We start from the raw sequence: 15,079 nt of genomic DNA, 5'->3' as shown, positions 1-15,079 counted from the left end.
TTATTTAAATAGATAAAAAGTTATAGCTGTTTTTTATTGTGCTTTAATCTTTTTGTTCTTTAACATAACATAAAGCAGTCTTTTTTTTTAGTTAAAAACTAGGATAAAATATTATTAAAGAGTATTAAATGGTAATAAGTCAAAAGAATAGATTATACAAGGAACTAGTATAATAATAGCAAAAACAAGAGGAAGTAATACCATCCAGCAAACTTGTAGTAATTGATCGTATCTAATTCTAGGAAAACTAGCTCTAACCCAGATAAATAAAAAGACTACAGCAGTGGCTTTTAAACCTAATACTAAACCATTTATAGCTCCATTAACTAAAGGCATAGAAGTAATTCCAATGATATTAGTTAAAGAAACTTGTGTAGTAGATGATAATAAGTATATTTGCTGTGGTATTGATGGTAATAAATACCCACCTAAAAAGAGAATGGCAGTTAAAGTTGAGATTAAAATAATATTAGAATATTCTGCTAAAAAGAAAAAAACAAAAATAACAGCCGAATGTTCTGTCATAAATCCTGCAACTAGTTCTGATTCAGCCTCAGGTAAATCAAATGGTGCTCTATTTGTTTCAGCTAAAGCCCCTATAAAAAATATAATAAATACAGGGAATAATGGTACGATAAACCAAACTGCTTGCTGATACTCTATTATTGTAGTTATATTTAGTGAACCTGTTATAAATAATACAATTAACATAGCTGAACTTAATACTAACTCATAACTTACTAATTGTGCTGCACTTCTTAAAGAACCTACAAATGCATATTTTGAATTTGCAGCCCATCCTGCTATTAAAAGTCCATAAACACCTAAAGATGATATGGCTATTGAATATAATAATCCAAGATTATAGTCAGAAATAGCTAATCCAGGACCAAATGGAATTACTCCCCAACCTAGTAAAGCAAATATTAGTGTGATTATTGGACCTAAAAAGAACAATACTGAATTAGCATGCGCTGGTATAATTGTTTCCTTCACAATTAATTTTAAAGCATCAGCAAACGCTTGTAATGTTCCTAGATATCCTACTTTATTTGGACCTAATCGTCTTTGCATACTACCCATAGCTTTACGCTCGGCTACAGTTACATACGCTACGGCTAGTAATATAGGAAGTATTACTATAAGAACCTCTAACAAACTAAATAATAATTTCATAACTTTATGCCATAGTAACTCTTCTTTTTAGAACAAACCATTTTACAGCCTTTTTCATTTTTAGCTTTATTTATATGGCATTTTGTTCTTGCTTTTTTTTTAGATTTGAGTTTTAACAATTAAATAGACTTTAAAGGTGACTTTGTGCTGTCTTCTTGTCTCTTTTTATTAAGGTCGAGTTATTGTGCGGCCGTCTTTAATAATTTAATTAATTATTCTATTTAATAATTAATAATCTTTTTTAATTGTTGTAATAATCCGTATATTGCCGTTAGCAGTTGCTAGTTAAATCATCTGAAATTAATCCTTTTCCTAAAAAAAAAGGAGTTAAGAATAAAAAAACTATTATGATTAGATAAAATCTATAATTTAAGGTGAATTAGATAGAGATGCTGGTTTAAATGTTAAACTAATAGCAGCTACCATTGCTAGTAAAAGAATTAAACCAGCAACAAAAAACCATAAAGTATAACCAGTATACATTATATTACCAATAGATGAAATTTGACTAAAAGCTGCAAAATTACCATCCCATAAATTAGTAAATACAGATTCTACTTCTAATTTATGTAAATTACTATCAGACTGTACATTTAAGTTATTTGATGAGTTAAGATCATTAGCTTTAAATAACGAGACTGATCCTGTTATTAAAGAATTTAACCAATTAAAAACATAGAATGAAAATGATTTCATTTCTGTGATATTACTCGGAATTATTGAATATAATGGATATAAAAAAGCGACTCCTATAATTGCACCTAATGGTAAACTGTTTTTAGATGCACTATTATCTTGATGTAATTCCGCTAATTTTATGTCAAGTAAGAAAATTACAAATAAGAAAAGAATAGCTATTGCACCAACATAAACTGTTATATATGCAAGACCTATGAAATTTATTCCTAATAAAATTAAATAAGCTGCGATATTTACAAATAATGCTATTAAAAATAATACTGAAATAACTGGATTTCTTGCACTAATAACTAATATTCCTGACACAATTGCTCCAAAACTTAAAATATCTAAACCTAAGGGCGAAAACCCAGATGTGATTGACTCATCAATTAACATTAAGTTTGTCATTTAAATATTGCATATTTTATTTACTTAGATTTAAGTATTAATATACTAATAGTTTTTTTAGAAAATATAAATCATATTAACTAATAACTACCTTTTTATTTATTTTCTTTATAAAAATAATCTAAAAAAATATAATTTATCTTCCAACTCTAATTATTTTAAAGTTAGACCTATATAAAGTCACCAAGAGGAATCGAACCCCTATCTAGACATTAACAGTGTCCTGCTTTACCGTTAAGCCATAGCGACTTAAAAATGATGGGAAGAGGTTTTAAAAAGACAAGAAACTTGCCTTATTTAGTGAACCTTTTTTAATGAGAAGGCAGAGAATCGAACTCTGGACGGTTTAAACCAATGAATTTACAGCTCATCTCCTGACCAGCATAGGAATCCTTCCCTTTAACAGCAAGAAGAAACAATAAGAGTTTACCGCTCATATTACAAAGAGAACTAATAAAAAATTATATTAGCTGCAAAAGTAAATGAATAGTTCCTTTTTTAAGCCTAGGTCATAAGGTTTAATAGTTTAAAAAAGAGCTAAATTTATATTAGCATATCATTAACAATAAAGGGGTAGTTGGATTTTAATTTTTCAGGTACAGGTTCCCCTACACCTACCTTATTTCGACTTAACACGAATCAGCACCGACCAGTCGAAACCATTCCAGATTTATTGTCTAGAACAACCTCTTCGGGGCCACGCACCTTTCCGCGCTTGACGAGTAGTTAGTACATCACAGATTTAATATTTCACCGTAACGTCCTGATTTACGATTACTAGCAATTCCTGCTTCATGTAGTCGAGTTGCAGACTACAATCCGAACATAGCTTTTTTTAAGGTTTAGCGCTGACTCACGTCTTAGCATCCCATTGTCAAAGCTCTTGTGGCACGTCTATAGCCCACTTCATAAAGGCCATGACGACTTGTCTTAATCCCCATTATATCCTCGTTTTCCAAGAATCTTCTTAATAAATAAATAAAAATTAAGAAAGAAGGGTTTCATTCGTTTAGCGGAATGAACCTGATATCTCACGACACGAACTGAAGACAGCCATGCAACGCCTGTTGTATTTTTCCAAATTTAACTAATCTATTTTAATAAAAAAAAATATGTTGGTTTAATTAAATAGGCCTTTTCTTTTTAGTGAAAAGGACATTCAAGAAGTGGTAAGATTGTACGCGGATCATCGTATTAAATAACATGCTTCACTGCTGGTTTCCGTGACCGTCTAATGTTTTGGGTTTCAGCCTTGCGACAGTACTCCCCAGGTGAAGTGCTTAACATCTTCATTTCGAGACTAATGTGAAATTATTTTTATAATTATTACTAATCTTAAGCACTCATCGTTTACAGCGTTGACTACAGGGGTATCTAATCCTTTTCGCTCCCAACGCCTACGTCCCTCAACGTCAGTCTTTACCTGGAACGATGCCTTCGCCTTTGGCGGTCCTACAAGTATCAAAAGATTTCATCCTTACTCTTGCAATTCCTCTGTTCCTCTATAAGACTCTAGTAAATCAGTTCAATTATTAACTTTACGTTATCGCTTAATTTACCGTTTTACGGACCCTTTAGACCCATTTAAGATCAATAACGCTTGCCTCCCACGTTTTACCGCGACTGCTGGCACGTGATTTGGTCGAGACTTGTCAAAAAGATAACGTCATTATCCTCTCTTTTTTAGGGTTTTATCCTTATTTAGTTTACACCCTTCTAGATAGCTGGTTCAACCTTTCGGTCAGTGACCAATATTCCTCACTGCTGGTTACCCTTATGGGTAGACTTGGCTGTTGTTTCAGAGCCAATGTGGTCGATCATCCTCTCAGATACGACTACGGATCTTAGGCTAGTTAAGCAATTACCTCTCCTACTACCTCCCCGAGTAGGCTCATCCAAAAGCGAGTAAACCGGTTAAAACCTTTCTTACTCTTTTATTTGATTTATATCTCTTTTTATAAGAGATTTTATCTCTTACTTTTGGCTAGTCTTCCTACTTTATACTCACCTGTACACCACTTTTTTAAACGTTCGATTAGCATGTGTTAAAGCTTCTAGACAGCGTTCATTCGGAGCCAACATCAAACTCATCTTATTTTAGTGACCTATGACCACTTTTTATAATCTAATTATTATAATTTTATTATTCTTTATTTATTTCTGTAATAGTTTTTTATATTGCTATACTTCTTTTAAAGAAAAAACAACTTTTTGAATTTTTAGCTATATTTTTACACTGCTAAATTATTTATTTATTATATTTTAAATTACACTAACAAATTCATATAATAAAAAATAGTTAGGGAAATTATAGACGTTAAATGGGGTATTATTAACTATTTTTCACTGGTTTAGTTATATTTATAATATAACTCATTTTTTCAGTTTTTTAGTCCAATTAAAAAACTGAAAATAGTAAGTTTAATAATATTAGGCTTGTGAATCTAACCAAGCTAAGTATTTTTCAACTGAAACAGCTTCTATAGATATTGGCATAGCCGAATGTAATACTCCACAAATTTCAGAACATTGACCGTAAAATACTCCTTCTCTTTGAATTAATACTGAAGCTTGATTTAATCTTCCTGGTGTAGCATCAATTTTTAAACCTAAGGCAGGAACTGCAAAATCATGGATTACATCAGCTCCAGTTACGATAAATCTAATATGAGTGTTAACAGGTACAATAACTCTAGAATCAACTTCTAATTGTCTCAATTGTCCGTCAACTAAATCTTCTTGTGGTATCATATAACTATCAAATTCAATTGATTCACCATCATCATTTACAAAATCAGAATATTCGTATGACCAGTACCATTGGTGACCTACTGCTTTTACTGTCATTGCTGGATCTAATACATCATCCATTAAATATAATAGCTTGAAACTAGGAAAAGCAATAGCTACTAGAACTAATGCTGGACTAATAGTCCAAATTAGTTCTATTAAAGTTCCGTGATTTGAATATTTATGTACTATTTGTGTTTGTTTACTTGAAAAAGTTTTCATTGCTGAACCCATAATCCATGCTACACCAAATAGAATTACTACTAAATAAAACATAATTTGATCATGTAATTCAACAATTCCTTCAAATGAAGGACTAGCCCCATCTTGAAAATATAATCCCCAAGGTGTAGGAGCATCTGTTAAAAGAGGGTTTAATCCGTTAAAAATTAGGTTTAATAACATAACTGTTTTTTTTTTTTTTTATTTTTTTTTTTCATTTAAGAAAATAGCTTAATTTATACAAGCTGCCAAAGGTAAAAATATTTCATTTCTTTAAAGAAAGGAAATCTTGAAAAAAAACTTCTAAGCTGCTCTTTTTTACATTAAAATTGCAATTAAGTTAAAAATTAAAGTTAAAAGAGAATAAAACTGTAAACAGTTTAAATAAAGTGTCTTAAGCAGTTTAGTTTTTTTTTAGTTAATAAGACAATAACTCTTATTTATTTAAGATATAATGGGATAATATACTAATGATCTTGTTATTTTTTTTTTCTAATCTTTATTATTTTTTTAGGGGAGAACTGTTCATTGCTCTTGTTATACAAGCAAAAATAACTCTGTTGTATTTCTAATTAGTTAAAATTAGAAAACATATGTTAAACAATATAATCGTTTTTATTTCCATTTGCTGAGTTATTTTCTGATCCTGTAGTAGTAATTTTTAAAGCTCCTTTACCAAATTCGAAAATGAACCCTAAAGTTAAGATTAAAATAAAAATAACTACGATCCAAAGTCCATAAGCTTCGTTATTATAAGCAGATACAGCATAAGGGAAAATTAAAATAATTTCCAAATCAAATAATAAAAATAAAATTCCTACTAAATAAAAAGCTACACTAAATCGACTTCTAGTTTGACTAAAAGCACTAAATCCACATTCAAAACTTTGAATTTTTTGATTGTCCGGATTATGTACAGCCAAAAGTAAATTTAAAACTAATAATAATGCACCTAAAATTGGTACAAGAATAAATAAAACTGATAATGTGTTAATTGCGTCCATTATTTAAAGATAAAATAAACTTAATGCCATAATATGTGCGCTGTTTAATATTAAAGTAGGTTTCCAAACAAAAAATAAAGTTAAAACGGTTAAAATAGAAATAGAGAAACTTAAACTATTCGATAATTTTTTATCAGTAGCTGGTTCTGTTTTTAAGTCAAGATCTGTAATAGACTCATTTAGTTCATAAGGATCAAATATCATTACTTTTATAACTTTTAAATAATAAGCAGCACTAATAACACTAGTAATAATACCAATTAAGGCCAAAAATATAAATCCATTTTTCACTGCAGCTAATAATACTGCCTGTTTGGCAAAAAATCCTATTAATGGAGGTATTCCAGCCATAGAAAATAAAATAATAGCCATAGCTAAAGCTAATAATGGTGAAGGTTCTGCCGCATTAAATTGACCTCTTAATTGACTTATAAATTGTATAGGTGAATATTCTGTTTCTGCATTATAATCATCTTCAAGCTTAGTTGATATATTATTTCTTTTTACTGATAAAGAACGTAGCTGTCCAAAAGCAATTAATACAAAAAATGCATTAGCACTAGTTAAACTATATTGAATTAAATAAAAAATAAATGACTCAGTAGAATCTTGTGTGTTTATAGCTATAGCTAATAATAAAAACCCAACATGTGAAATAGTACTATAAGCTAACAATCGTTTTATTCGAGATTGTGCTAACCCTACTATTGTTCCTACCAATAATGAAAGAAGTGAAGCTATTAACAGTAAATTAGTTAAATTGGCGGCTGCACTAGATTCAGTTAAACTTGATAAAGATGTTTCTAGACTAATAATCTTTTTTGATACTGATGATGCTATAACCAAATCTAGTAAAAAAGTTAAAATAGAAATTTTTGCCATTATAGCTAACCAAGTAGTTACTTTTACAGGAACTCCGTCGTAAACATCTGGAGCCCAATTATGAAATGGTGCTGCTGCTACTTTAAATAAAAATCCAACTGTCATAACTAATAATCCTATTTGTACAAATGAAAAAAAATTTGATGATAATTCTAGCCATTTACCATTTTCAGTTGCTATATTATTTAACTGAATTAGACTCTGTTCTGACATTAACAGATATATTGATTCTAAATTTGTTACACCTGTATAAGCATATATAATCGATGATCCCAATAAAATAAACCCTGATGATAGTCCTCCTAATAAAAAATATTTTAAACCAGCATAAGTTGCTGCTTGACTATCTCTATATATTGTAGCTAGAACATAAAGTCCAAAACTTTGTAATTCAATTGATAAGTACATAGATACTAAGTCATTACTTTTAATTAATAGAATACCACCTACTACTGTAAATAATGCTATAATTGAATATTCTGATCTTACTGCACTTTTATTTTCAGTAGAAATTGTGTTTGCTAAAATCATAGCTGCTAATATATAAATAAAACTTTCAACGATTTTAGATAAAACTGTTACTTGATAAAGCCCTCCATATACTCCTATACCTGATCCTATTACTGATACATTTAATGTATCTATAGATAGAATAAACGAATAAAGTAATACTAAAGCAGCCGCTCTGTTTATATTGATTCCATTAATTCTTTGAGCTGAAATTGCTGATATAAATAATAATATAAATAATCCTGATATTAACATTGATTTTTGTTTGAATATTTTTCTTTTTTTTCTTTAAGTTTTTTTTTTTTTTTTCAAGATTAATTAAAAAAACCATTTAGCGTTATCTCTTTATCATGTTTGATAAAGAGATGATTATGGGATAGTATTAATTGTATATAATATATGTGAAACAGAATAATGAATAGAATCCAAGATAACATTTGGGAATATACCTAATGCAAATGCAAAGACAATTAAAGGAAGTAATACATAAAATTCTCTTCGTGATAAATCAGCAGTTACTGATAAATGAGCACTAAATGTACCACCAGCTACTCTATTATAAAAAAATATAGAATAAGCAGCTGAAAGGAAAATACCTGATGCGGCTAATGAAGCTACTACAGCCGATCTTTCAAATGCACCAGCTAAACATAACCATTCACCTACAAAATTAGAAGATAAAGGAACAGCTATGTTACCTAATGTTGCAAGCATAAATATTGTTGAAAATAATGGCATAGTTGTACTTAATCCTCTATAATAAGTTAAAACTCTAGTATGATATCTTTCATATAAGCATCCACCTGTAATGATAAATAATGCTGGACTAATAAATCCATGTGCTATACCTAATAAAATTGAACCTTCAATTCCTTGAATATTATTAGAGAAAGCTCCCATAAGAATAATAGCCACATGTCCAATACTAGAATAAGCAATAATAACTTTCATATCTATTTGTCTTAATGTTGTTAAACTAGCATAAATTATAGTTATAAGTCCAATAGTATAAACTAATGGAGTAAAGTATATAGTAGCTTCTGGTAATAATGGAATTAATATTCTTAAACTACCATATAATGCTAGTTTTAAAACTACTCCTGCTAATAAAATTGAACCACCTAAAGGGGCTTCAGAATGAGCTAATGGAAGCCATAAATGAAAAGGCACTAATGGAAATTTTATCATAAATGAAAAAAAGATAGCTAACCAAAGTATTTTTTGTAAATCAAAACTAAAATTTTGAGATGTTAATATTTCCATATCTGTTGTACCTGTTAAATAATACATAGTTAAAAAAGCTAATAACATTGCTAATGATCCAAACAATGTATATAAAAATAAATGAAAACTAGCTCGTACTTTTCTACTAGATCCAAATAATCCTATTAATAAAAATAATGGCGGTAATATACTTTCAAAAAAGATGTAGAAAAGTAGTATATCTTTTACTGTAAAAACTGCAATTAATAATGTTTCTAGTAATAACATTATTATTTGATATCTTCTTACATTATCTTTTATTGCTTTATAATCTGCTAAAAATATTATTGGAAATAATAAACATGTTAATATTATAAAAAATATGGAAATACCATCTACTGCTAATGTAAAATGACAAAAACTTAATTCATTATATTCTGTTACAAATTGTGCTGCAGAGCTATTTCTGTCAAAATTTGCCCATAATACTAACGATAATAGGAAGTTTATTACAGAAAATACTAACGCTATGTCTTTATAATATATTGATTCTACTGATTTTGTAATTTTTTTATTTAGGTTCAGTTTAACTGATTGATTTTTTAATAGCATAATTAATATACCTATTAAAGGAGTAACTAATAATATTGTTAACATTTTTATTCTTTTTTTTTTTTTTTTTTTTTTTAATAAAAGAAATAAACAGTCTATTGCAACAGTTTATTTCTTATTCTTTTTTTTTTTATTGGCAGTGCATTCTATTTTCTAATCTTTTTATGCTGTTAGATTTATTTCTAATCTAGTTGCCAGCTACCCTATTATAATAAAGAGGTTAATATAGCTATACCATTACCAAGTAGTAATGTTATAATAAATAAAAGGGGCAGTATATATTAAAATCTTTTTACATGCAATAGCTAAAACGCTCTTTTTCGTTATAATATAATTATATTATTAAGCTTGTACTGTTTCAGCTGGTAGCATATTATATGCATGATGAGCTGGTGGTGATTGAAGTGACCACTCTAATGAGCTAGCAACATTAGCATTTAAATTAAATTCAGCTGTTGATTCAAAGAATGCTGGTATTCTCCATGGATTATTCGATACTGCTTTACCGTTAACTAATTGATCATAGATAACAAAAATAAACACAGCTACTGCCACAACTGACATAATTGAACCATAACTTGCTACTAAATTCCATCCAGCAAATGCATCAGGATAATCTGGTATTCTTCTAGGCATACCTTGTAATCCTAAGAAATGTAATGGTAAAAATGTCACATTTACTCCTATAAATAAAATCCAGAAATGTATTTGTCCTGCTAATTCATTATATGATAATCCAAAAATTTTTGGTGACCAATAGTACCATCCTGCAAATAATGCAAACACAGCTCCCATAGATAATACGTAATGGAAATGTGCTACGACATAATAAGTATCATGGAATGCTACATCAATTGAAGCATTAGCAAGAACAACCCCTGTTAATCCTCCAACTGTAAATAAGAATACAAACCCTAATGCAAACAGCATTGGAGTTGTAAATCTAATTGATCCTCCGTAAATTGTTGCTAACCAACTGAAGATTTTTATTCCTGTTGGAACTGCAATAATCATAGTTGCAGCTGTAAAGTATGCTCTTGTATCTACATCTAATCCTACAGAGTACATATGATGACTCCAAACTACAAATCCTAAAACTCCAATAGACATCATAGCATATACCATTCCTAAATAACCAAAAATCGGTTTACCTGAAAATGCTGATATAGTATGACTAACCATTCCGAATCCTGGTATAATTAAAATATAAACCTCAGGGTGTCCAAAGAACCAGAAAAGATGTTGGTATAATAATGGATCACCTCCTCCAGCTGGTTCATAAAAACTAGTATTAAAGTTTCTATCTGTTAATAACATTGTTATTCCACCTGCTAATACCGGTAATGATAGTAAAAGTAATACAGCTGTTACTAAAATTGCCCATACAAATAATGGCATTTTATGTAATGTCATACCCGGCGCTCTCATATTTAAAATTGTAGTAATAAAATTCATAGCTCCTAGCATACTTGAAATTCCTGCTAAATGCAGACTAAAAATTGCTAAATCTACAGCTCCTCCACTATGACTTTGAATTGAAGATAATGGTGGATAAACAGTCCAACCTGTTCCTGCTCCACCTTCTAATAGTGAAGATGAAAGTAATAAGATTAATGAAGGTGGTAATAACCAAAAACTAATATTATTTAATCTAGGAAATGCCATATCTACAGCCCCTATCATTAATGGAACTAACCAGTTACCAAACCCTCCTACCATTGCAGGCATAACCATGAAAAAAATCATAAGGAATGCATGCGCTGTTACAATTACATTATATAATTGATTGTCTCCTTGTAAGTATTGAGCTCCAGGTGATGCTAATTCAAGTCTAATTAAAACCGAAAATGCAGTTCCAATCATACCTGAAAATAAACCAAACATTAGGTATAACATACCTATATCTTTGGCATTAGTACTAAATATCCATCTTTTCATTTTTTTTTTTTTTTTTTTTTTTTTTTTTTTTTCACTAATTGTTACCTTTTAATTTTTTTTTGTTCTAGTTTCTATTATTCTGTTTGCATTGTCATTGCCATTGTAATTTTTTTTTTATTCAATCTTTTTTATCTAATATAACAATAACTTATTAATATATTATAGAAATCAGCTAATATATTTTAACAGATCTAACTTTCTTTTAAGAAAAAATGTTTGACATTAAATCATCTAACGCATTTTTCTTCTAATTTTTATTTTATAGAATATAGATTTAAATAAGCCGGATTATGTTTAATTTGTTAATTACACTTTACTGAAGATAGGATCTATATCTTTAGCATATTATAATATATATATATATATATATATATATATATTATAATTTATGTTAAGGACTAACCAAAGGATTTTTAGCTCGCCGATTACAATACTATTTTATTATAATATAATAATCGATTATTTTCTTTAGAATTCCCTTGTTTATACAAGATCTATAAAGATTTTGGTAAATAAGTCCCGGACTTTCCTTTTAAATAATAACAATTTAAATCCTATATAAAAAAAAAATTAGTTCATAATAAATAAATAAATAACTAATAAACCTTTTTGAATTATTGTTCCTTTTTTAAATGCAAACAAGATTAGTAATATTGCTTGACATAATGTTAATGCAAATAATAAATCTCCAATAAAAGCAAAAAGATAAACAATGATATTCCATTTGGTAATTCTTGTGAATTTGTTAAAGAATCAGATGCACAAGGTGAACAGTAGCTAGCTAATCGAGAGGCAAAACTTACTATTATTAGGCTCACTGAATAATTTTTGAAGATAAAAATATATTTTACATTCAAAATTAAAATATTAAAAAAGTTTTTTAAACTAATTAGCGGATAAAAAAATAAATTTAATTTCTTTAGACAGATCTCTGTAAAACTAAAACTTTTTTATAGCCATTAATTTAGAAGAAGCAAAGGATTTGTTTGGTTTTGTCCCTTTTGAATAAAATCGAGTACCAGCGATTTTATTCAAAGATAGATTATTGTTTTTGAATAGGGTAGCAGCTACCTTATTCTCTTGGCTCTTTTGTGATAGAGCTACATCCATTAATGTATTTTCAAAAATAGAAATAGCTGGAATTATAACTAAGAAATGAGCAAAATAATAAGCTGTACATATTTGACCAATTTCAACATAAGGTGATTCCACATGTTGACTACCTAACCACATTAATAGTAAAAAGTTTACAGCAAAAATAGCGAAAGCTATTTTACTAAATGGTTTAAATGCATTTCCTCTTAATCTACTTAAATCTACAATTGGCATTAAGAATAAAACTAAAATTGCAGCTATCATTGCTAAAACTCCTAATAATTTATTAGGAATTGATCTTAAAATAGCATAAAAAGGTAATAAATACCATTCTGGTACAATAGAAGCTGGTGTTTGCATTGGATTGGCTGGAATATAATTATCGCTATGTCCTAATACATTTGGAGCATAAAATACAAATAAAGATAATACTAAGAAAAACGCTACAATTGTTACTAAATCTTTAAAAATAAAGTAAGGGTGCATTGCTAATCTATCTAAATTTCCTGTAACTCCTACTGGATTATTTGAACCACTTTCATGTAAAGCAATCATGTGCATAATTATTAATGCAGCTAATACAAATGGTAATAGATAATGTAAACTAAAAAATCTATTTAAAGTTGCATTTGATACTGAGAAACCTCCCCAAATAAATTCAACTATATCTTGCCCTATCCATGGAATGGCTGACATTAAATTTGTAATAACTGTGGCTCCCCATAATGACATTTGACCATATGGTAGCACATAACCTAAGAAAGCTGTAATAATCATAACTAAAAAGATTACTACTCCAATACTCCATACTAATACTCTAGGTGATCTATATGATCCGTAATATAGTCCTCTAGCCATATGAGCATAAACAAATAAGAAGAAGAAACTTGCTGTGTTTGCATGTAAATATCTTATTAACCATCCATAATTTACATCTCTCATAATGTGTTCTACACTTATAAAAGCTGCGTCTATTGACGGTGTATAATGCATTGCTAATGTTATTCCTGTTATAATTTGAATTACTAAACATACTCCTAATAAAGAACCAAAATTCCATAAGTATGAGATGTTTACCGGTTGTGGTGAATCGATAAGATAGCTATTTAATAAGCTAAGAAGTGGGTGATTTTTTAATAATTTCATTTAGAATATAAAGGATTTGAACCTTTTTATATCATTTTTACAATAAAAGGCAAAGGCAACCAAATTGTATATTTTCATATCTTTTTATCTAATTTAAATAAAATAATAAATTAGATTTAGACAGAAGATTGATATATTATCTTACCTATTTTACAGACATATATTCCTACAGCATTAATTACATCTTGAAAAAAAAACCTTTAACTTTATTTAGATAGAGCTAACATTAATTTAGTTTCTTAATTAGATTGGATTCTATGTTTTTTTTTATGACCCTTTCTTATAAAGAAAACATTTAAATTTAATTTAACTTTTTTTGACCTTGTAAGAAGTTAAGCCTTTTTCGTTTTATCTTAAAGCTTTGTTCCATTAATAGAAAGAAGTTTATTAAACAATGCTTTAGTTCAATAACTTGAACTCTATATTATTCTTTTTTTTTTTAATAAGGTAATATTTACACTAATGGATTCCTGTAAATAGATTAGTTGATTAAATGTTATTAAAAGACTTAACTTATTACATGAATTTAAGTTTTTTAATTGTTTCATTTTTGAATATCTTTAAAGATTTAACAGCTTCTAAAACATAAAAATGATTTAAGATTTTACATTTCATCTTATTCGGGTTAATTTAACCGATGTTATTTAAATTTATAAATTTATATCTAATAAATTTAAGATGTTTATTGATTAGAATGAATAAAGAAGATAGCTGTTTATTAAACTAATAAGATGTTATTTTTATATTTTGTTATCTAGGAAATAAAGGATTTGAACCCTTGACAAATCGCTTGTAAGGCGATCGCTCTACCAACTGAGCTAATTTCCTTTATTTAATATTACTAGTCTTTATCTATAGATATTTTTTTTTATAAAGAAATAAGTCTAAAACATGTGATATAAAATATAATTAATTATTCGAGTCTAAATCAATAAGAAAGAGTTTTTTTTTTGCGATAAGATCTAATCAAGTTTATAATAAATTAGTATAAGATGCCTTAATATGTTACCATACTTACAGCTCTTACCTATATATTACCACTACAGTAATATAGATTTCGTAATAGTCTATTACGTATATATATAGAGTATATAAAGGATGATTTCAGGCTTTAGATGCTTTCAGCCTTTCTCCATTCCCAACGTAGCTTTCCTGCCGTGCTTATTTATGTAATTCTAATTAGTGTAAATAGAATTACTATTATAAAAAATAAACAACAGGTAAACAAGAGGTTAGTCCATCCAAATCCTTGCGTACAAAGGACAGATTCTTTTTTGACTCTAATTTCCCATAGAAGATAGGGACCGTACTGTCTCACGACGTACTTAACCCAACTCGCGTGACCTTTTACTCGGCGAACAGCCGAACCCTTCCCAGCACCTACACCGGGAGGATAGGTCGAGTCGACATCG

The 15,079-nt window shown here is 28.6% G+C and overlaps 2 protein-coding genes and 2 non-coding genes across 4 annotated transcripts; all 4 read right to left on the bottom strand.

The window, feature by feature from the left end:
• Window positions 1-114: 114 nt before the first annotated feature.
• LOC122640180 (NADH-ubiquinone oxidoreductase chain 1-like) lies at window positions 115-1,176 on the bottom strand. The gene has a single exon (XM_043833335.1). It carries the CDS (start codon window positions 1,174-1,176, stop codon window positions 115-117), a length of 1,062 nt encoding a protein of 353 aa, XP_043689270.1.
• Window positions 1,177-2,443: 1,267 nt separating this feature from the next.
• On the bottom strand, window positions 2,444-2,514 carry TRNAN-GUU. Its single transcript has one exon. It is a non-coding gene; the product is annotated as a tRNA-Asn (tRNA).
• Window positions 2,515-4,695: 2,181 nt separating this feature from the next.
• On the bottom strand, window positions 4,696-11,412 carry LOC122640179 (cytochrome c oxidase subunit 1-like). Its single transcript, XM_043833334.1, has 4 exons — window positions 11,194-11,412; window positions 9,843-10,704; window positions 6,539-6,803; window positions 4,696-5,462 (listed from the first exon to the last, which is right to left on the bottom strand). Exons 1-4 carry the CDS (start codon window positions 11,382-11,384, stop codon window positions 4,696-4,698), a joined length of 2,085 nt encoding a protein of 694 aa, XP_043689269.1. The 5' UTR covers window positions 11,385-11,412.
• Window positions 11,413-14,422: 3,010 nt separating this feature from the next.
• On the bottom strand, window positions 14,423-14,495 carry TRNAV-UAC. Its single transcript has one exon. It is a non-coding gene; the product is annotated as a tRNA-Val (tRNA).
• Window positions 14,496-15,079: the final 584 nt, after the last annotated feature.

The sequence above is a fragment of the Telopea speciosissima genome, chromosome 9, assembly GCF_018873765.1.
Source record: "Telopea speciosissima isolate NSW1024214 ecotype Mountain lineage chromosome 9, Tspe_v1, whole genome shotgun sequence".
Lineage (NCBI taxonomy): Eukaryota > Viridiplantae > Streptophyta > Magnoliopsida > Proteales > Proteaceae > Telopea > Telopea speciosissima.
Note: the sequence above shows the minus strand (reverse complement) of the source record. Positions and strands in the feature narration are given on the sequence as shown.

What these genes read in the sequence shown, in the direction of transcription:
- LOC122640180 (XM_043833335.1), bottom strand. Translation starts at nt 1,176, where the DNA reads ATGAAATTATTATTTAGTTTGTTAGAGGTTCTTATAGTAATACTTCCT.
- LOC122640179 (XM_043833334.1), bottom strand. Translation starts at nt 11,384, where the DNA reads ATGTTATACCTAATGTTTGGTTTATTTTCAGGTATGATTGGAACTGCA. An exon ending in CCTGCAATGGTAGGAGGGTT is followed by an intron (nt 10,705 to 11,193) that starts TGGTAACTGGTT and finishes CTTTGGACACCC; the next exon opens with TGAGGTTTATATTTTAATTA. An exon ending in ATATGCTACCAGCTGAAACA is followed by an intron (nt 6,804 to 9,842) that starts GTACAAGCTTAA and finishes GCTTTTGGACAG; the next exon opens with CTACGTTCTTTATCAGTAAA.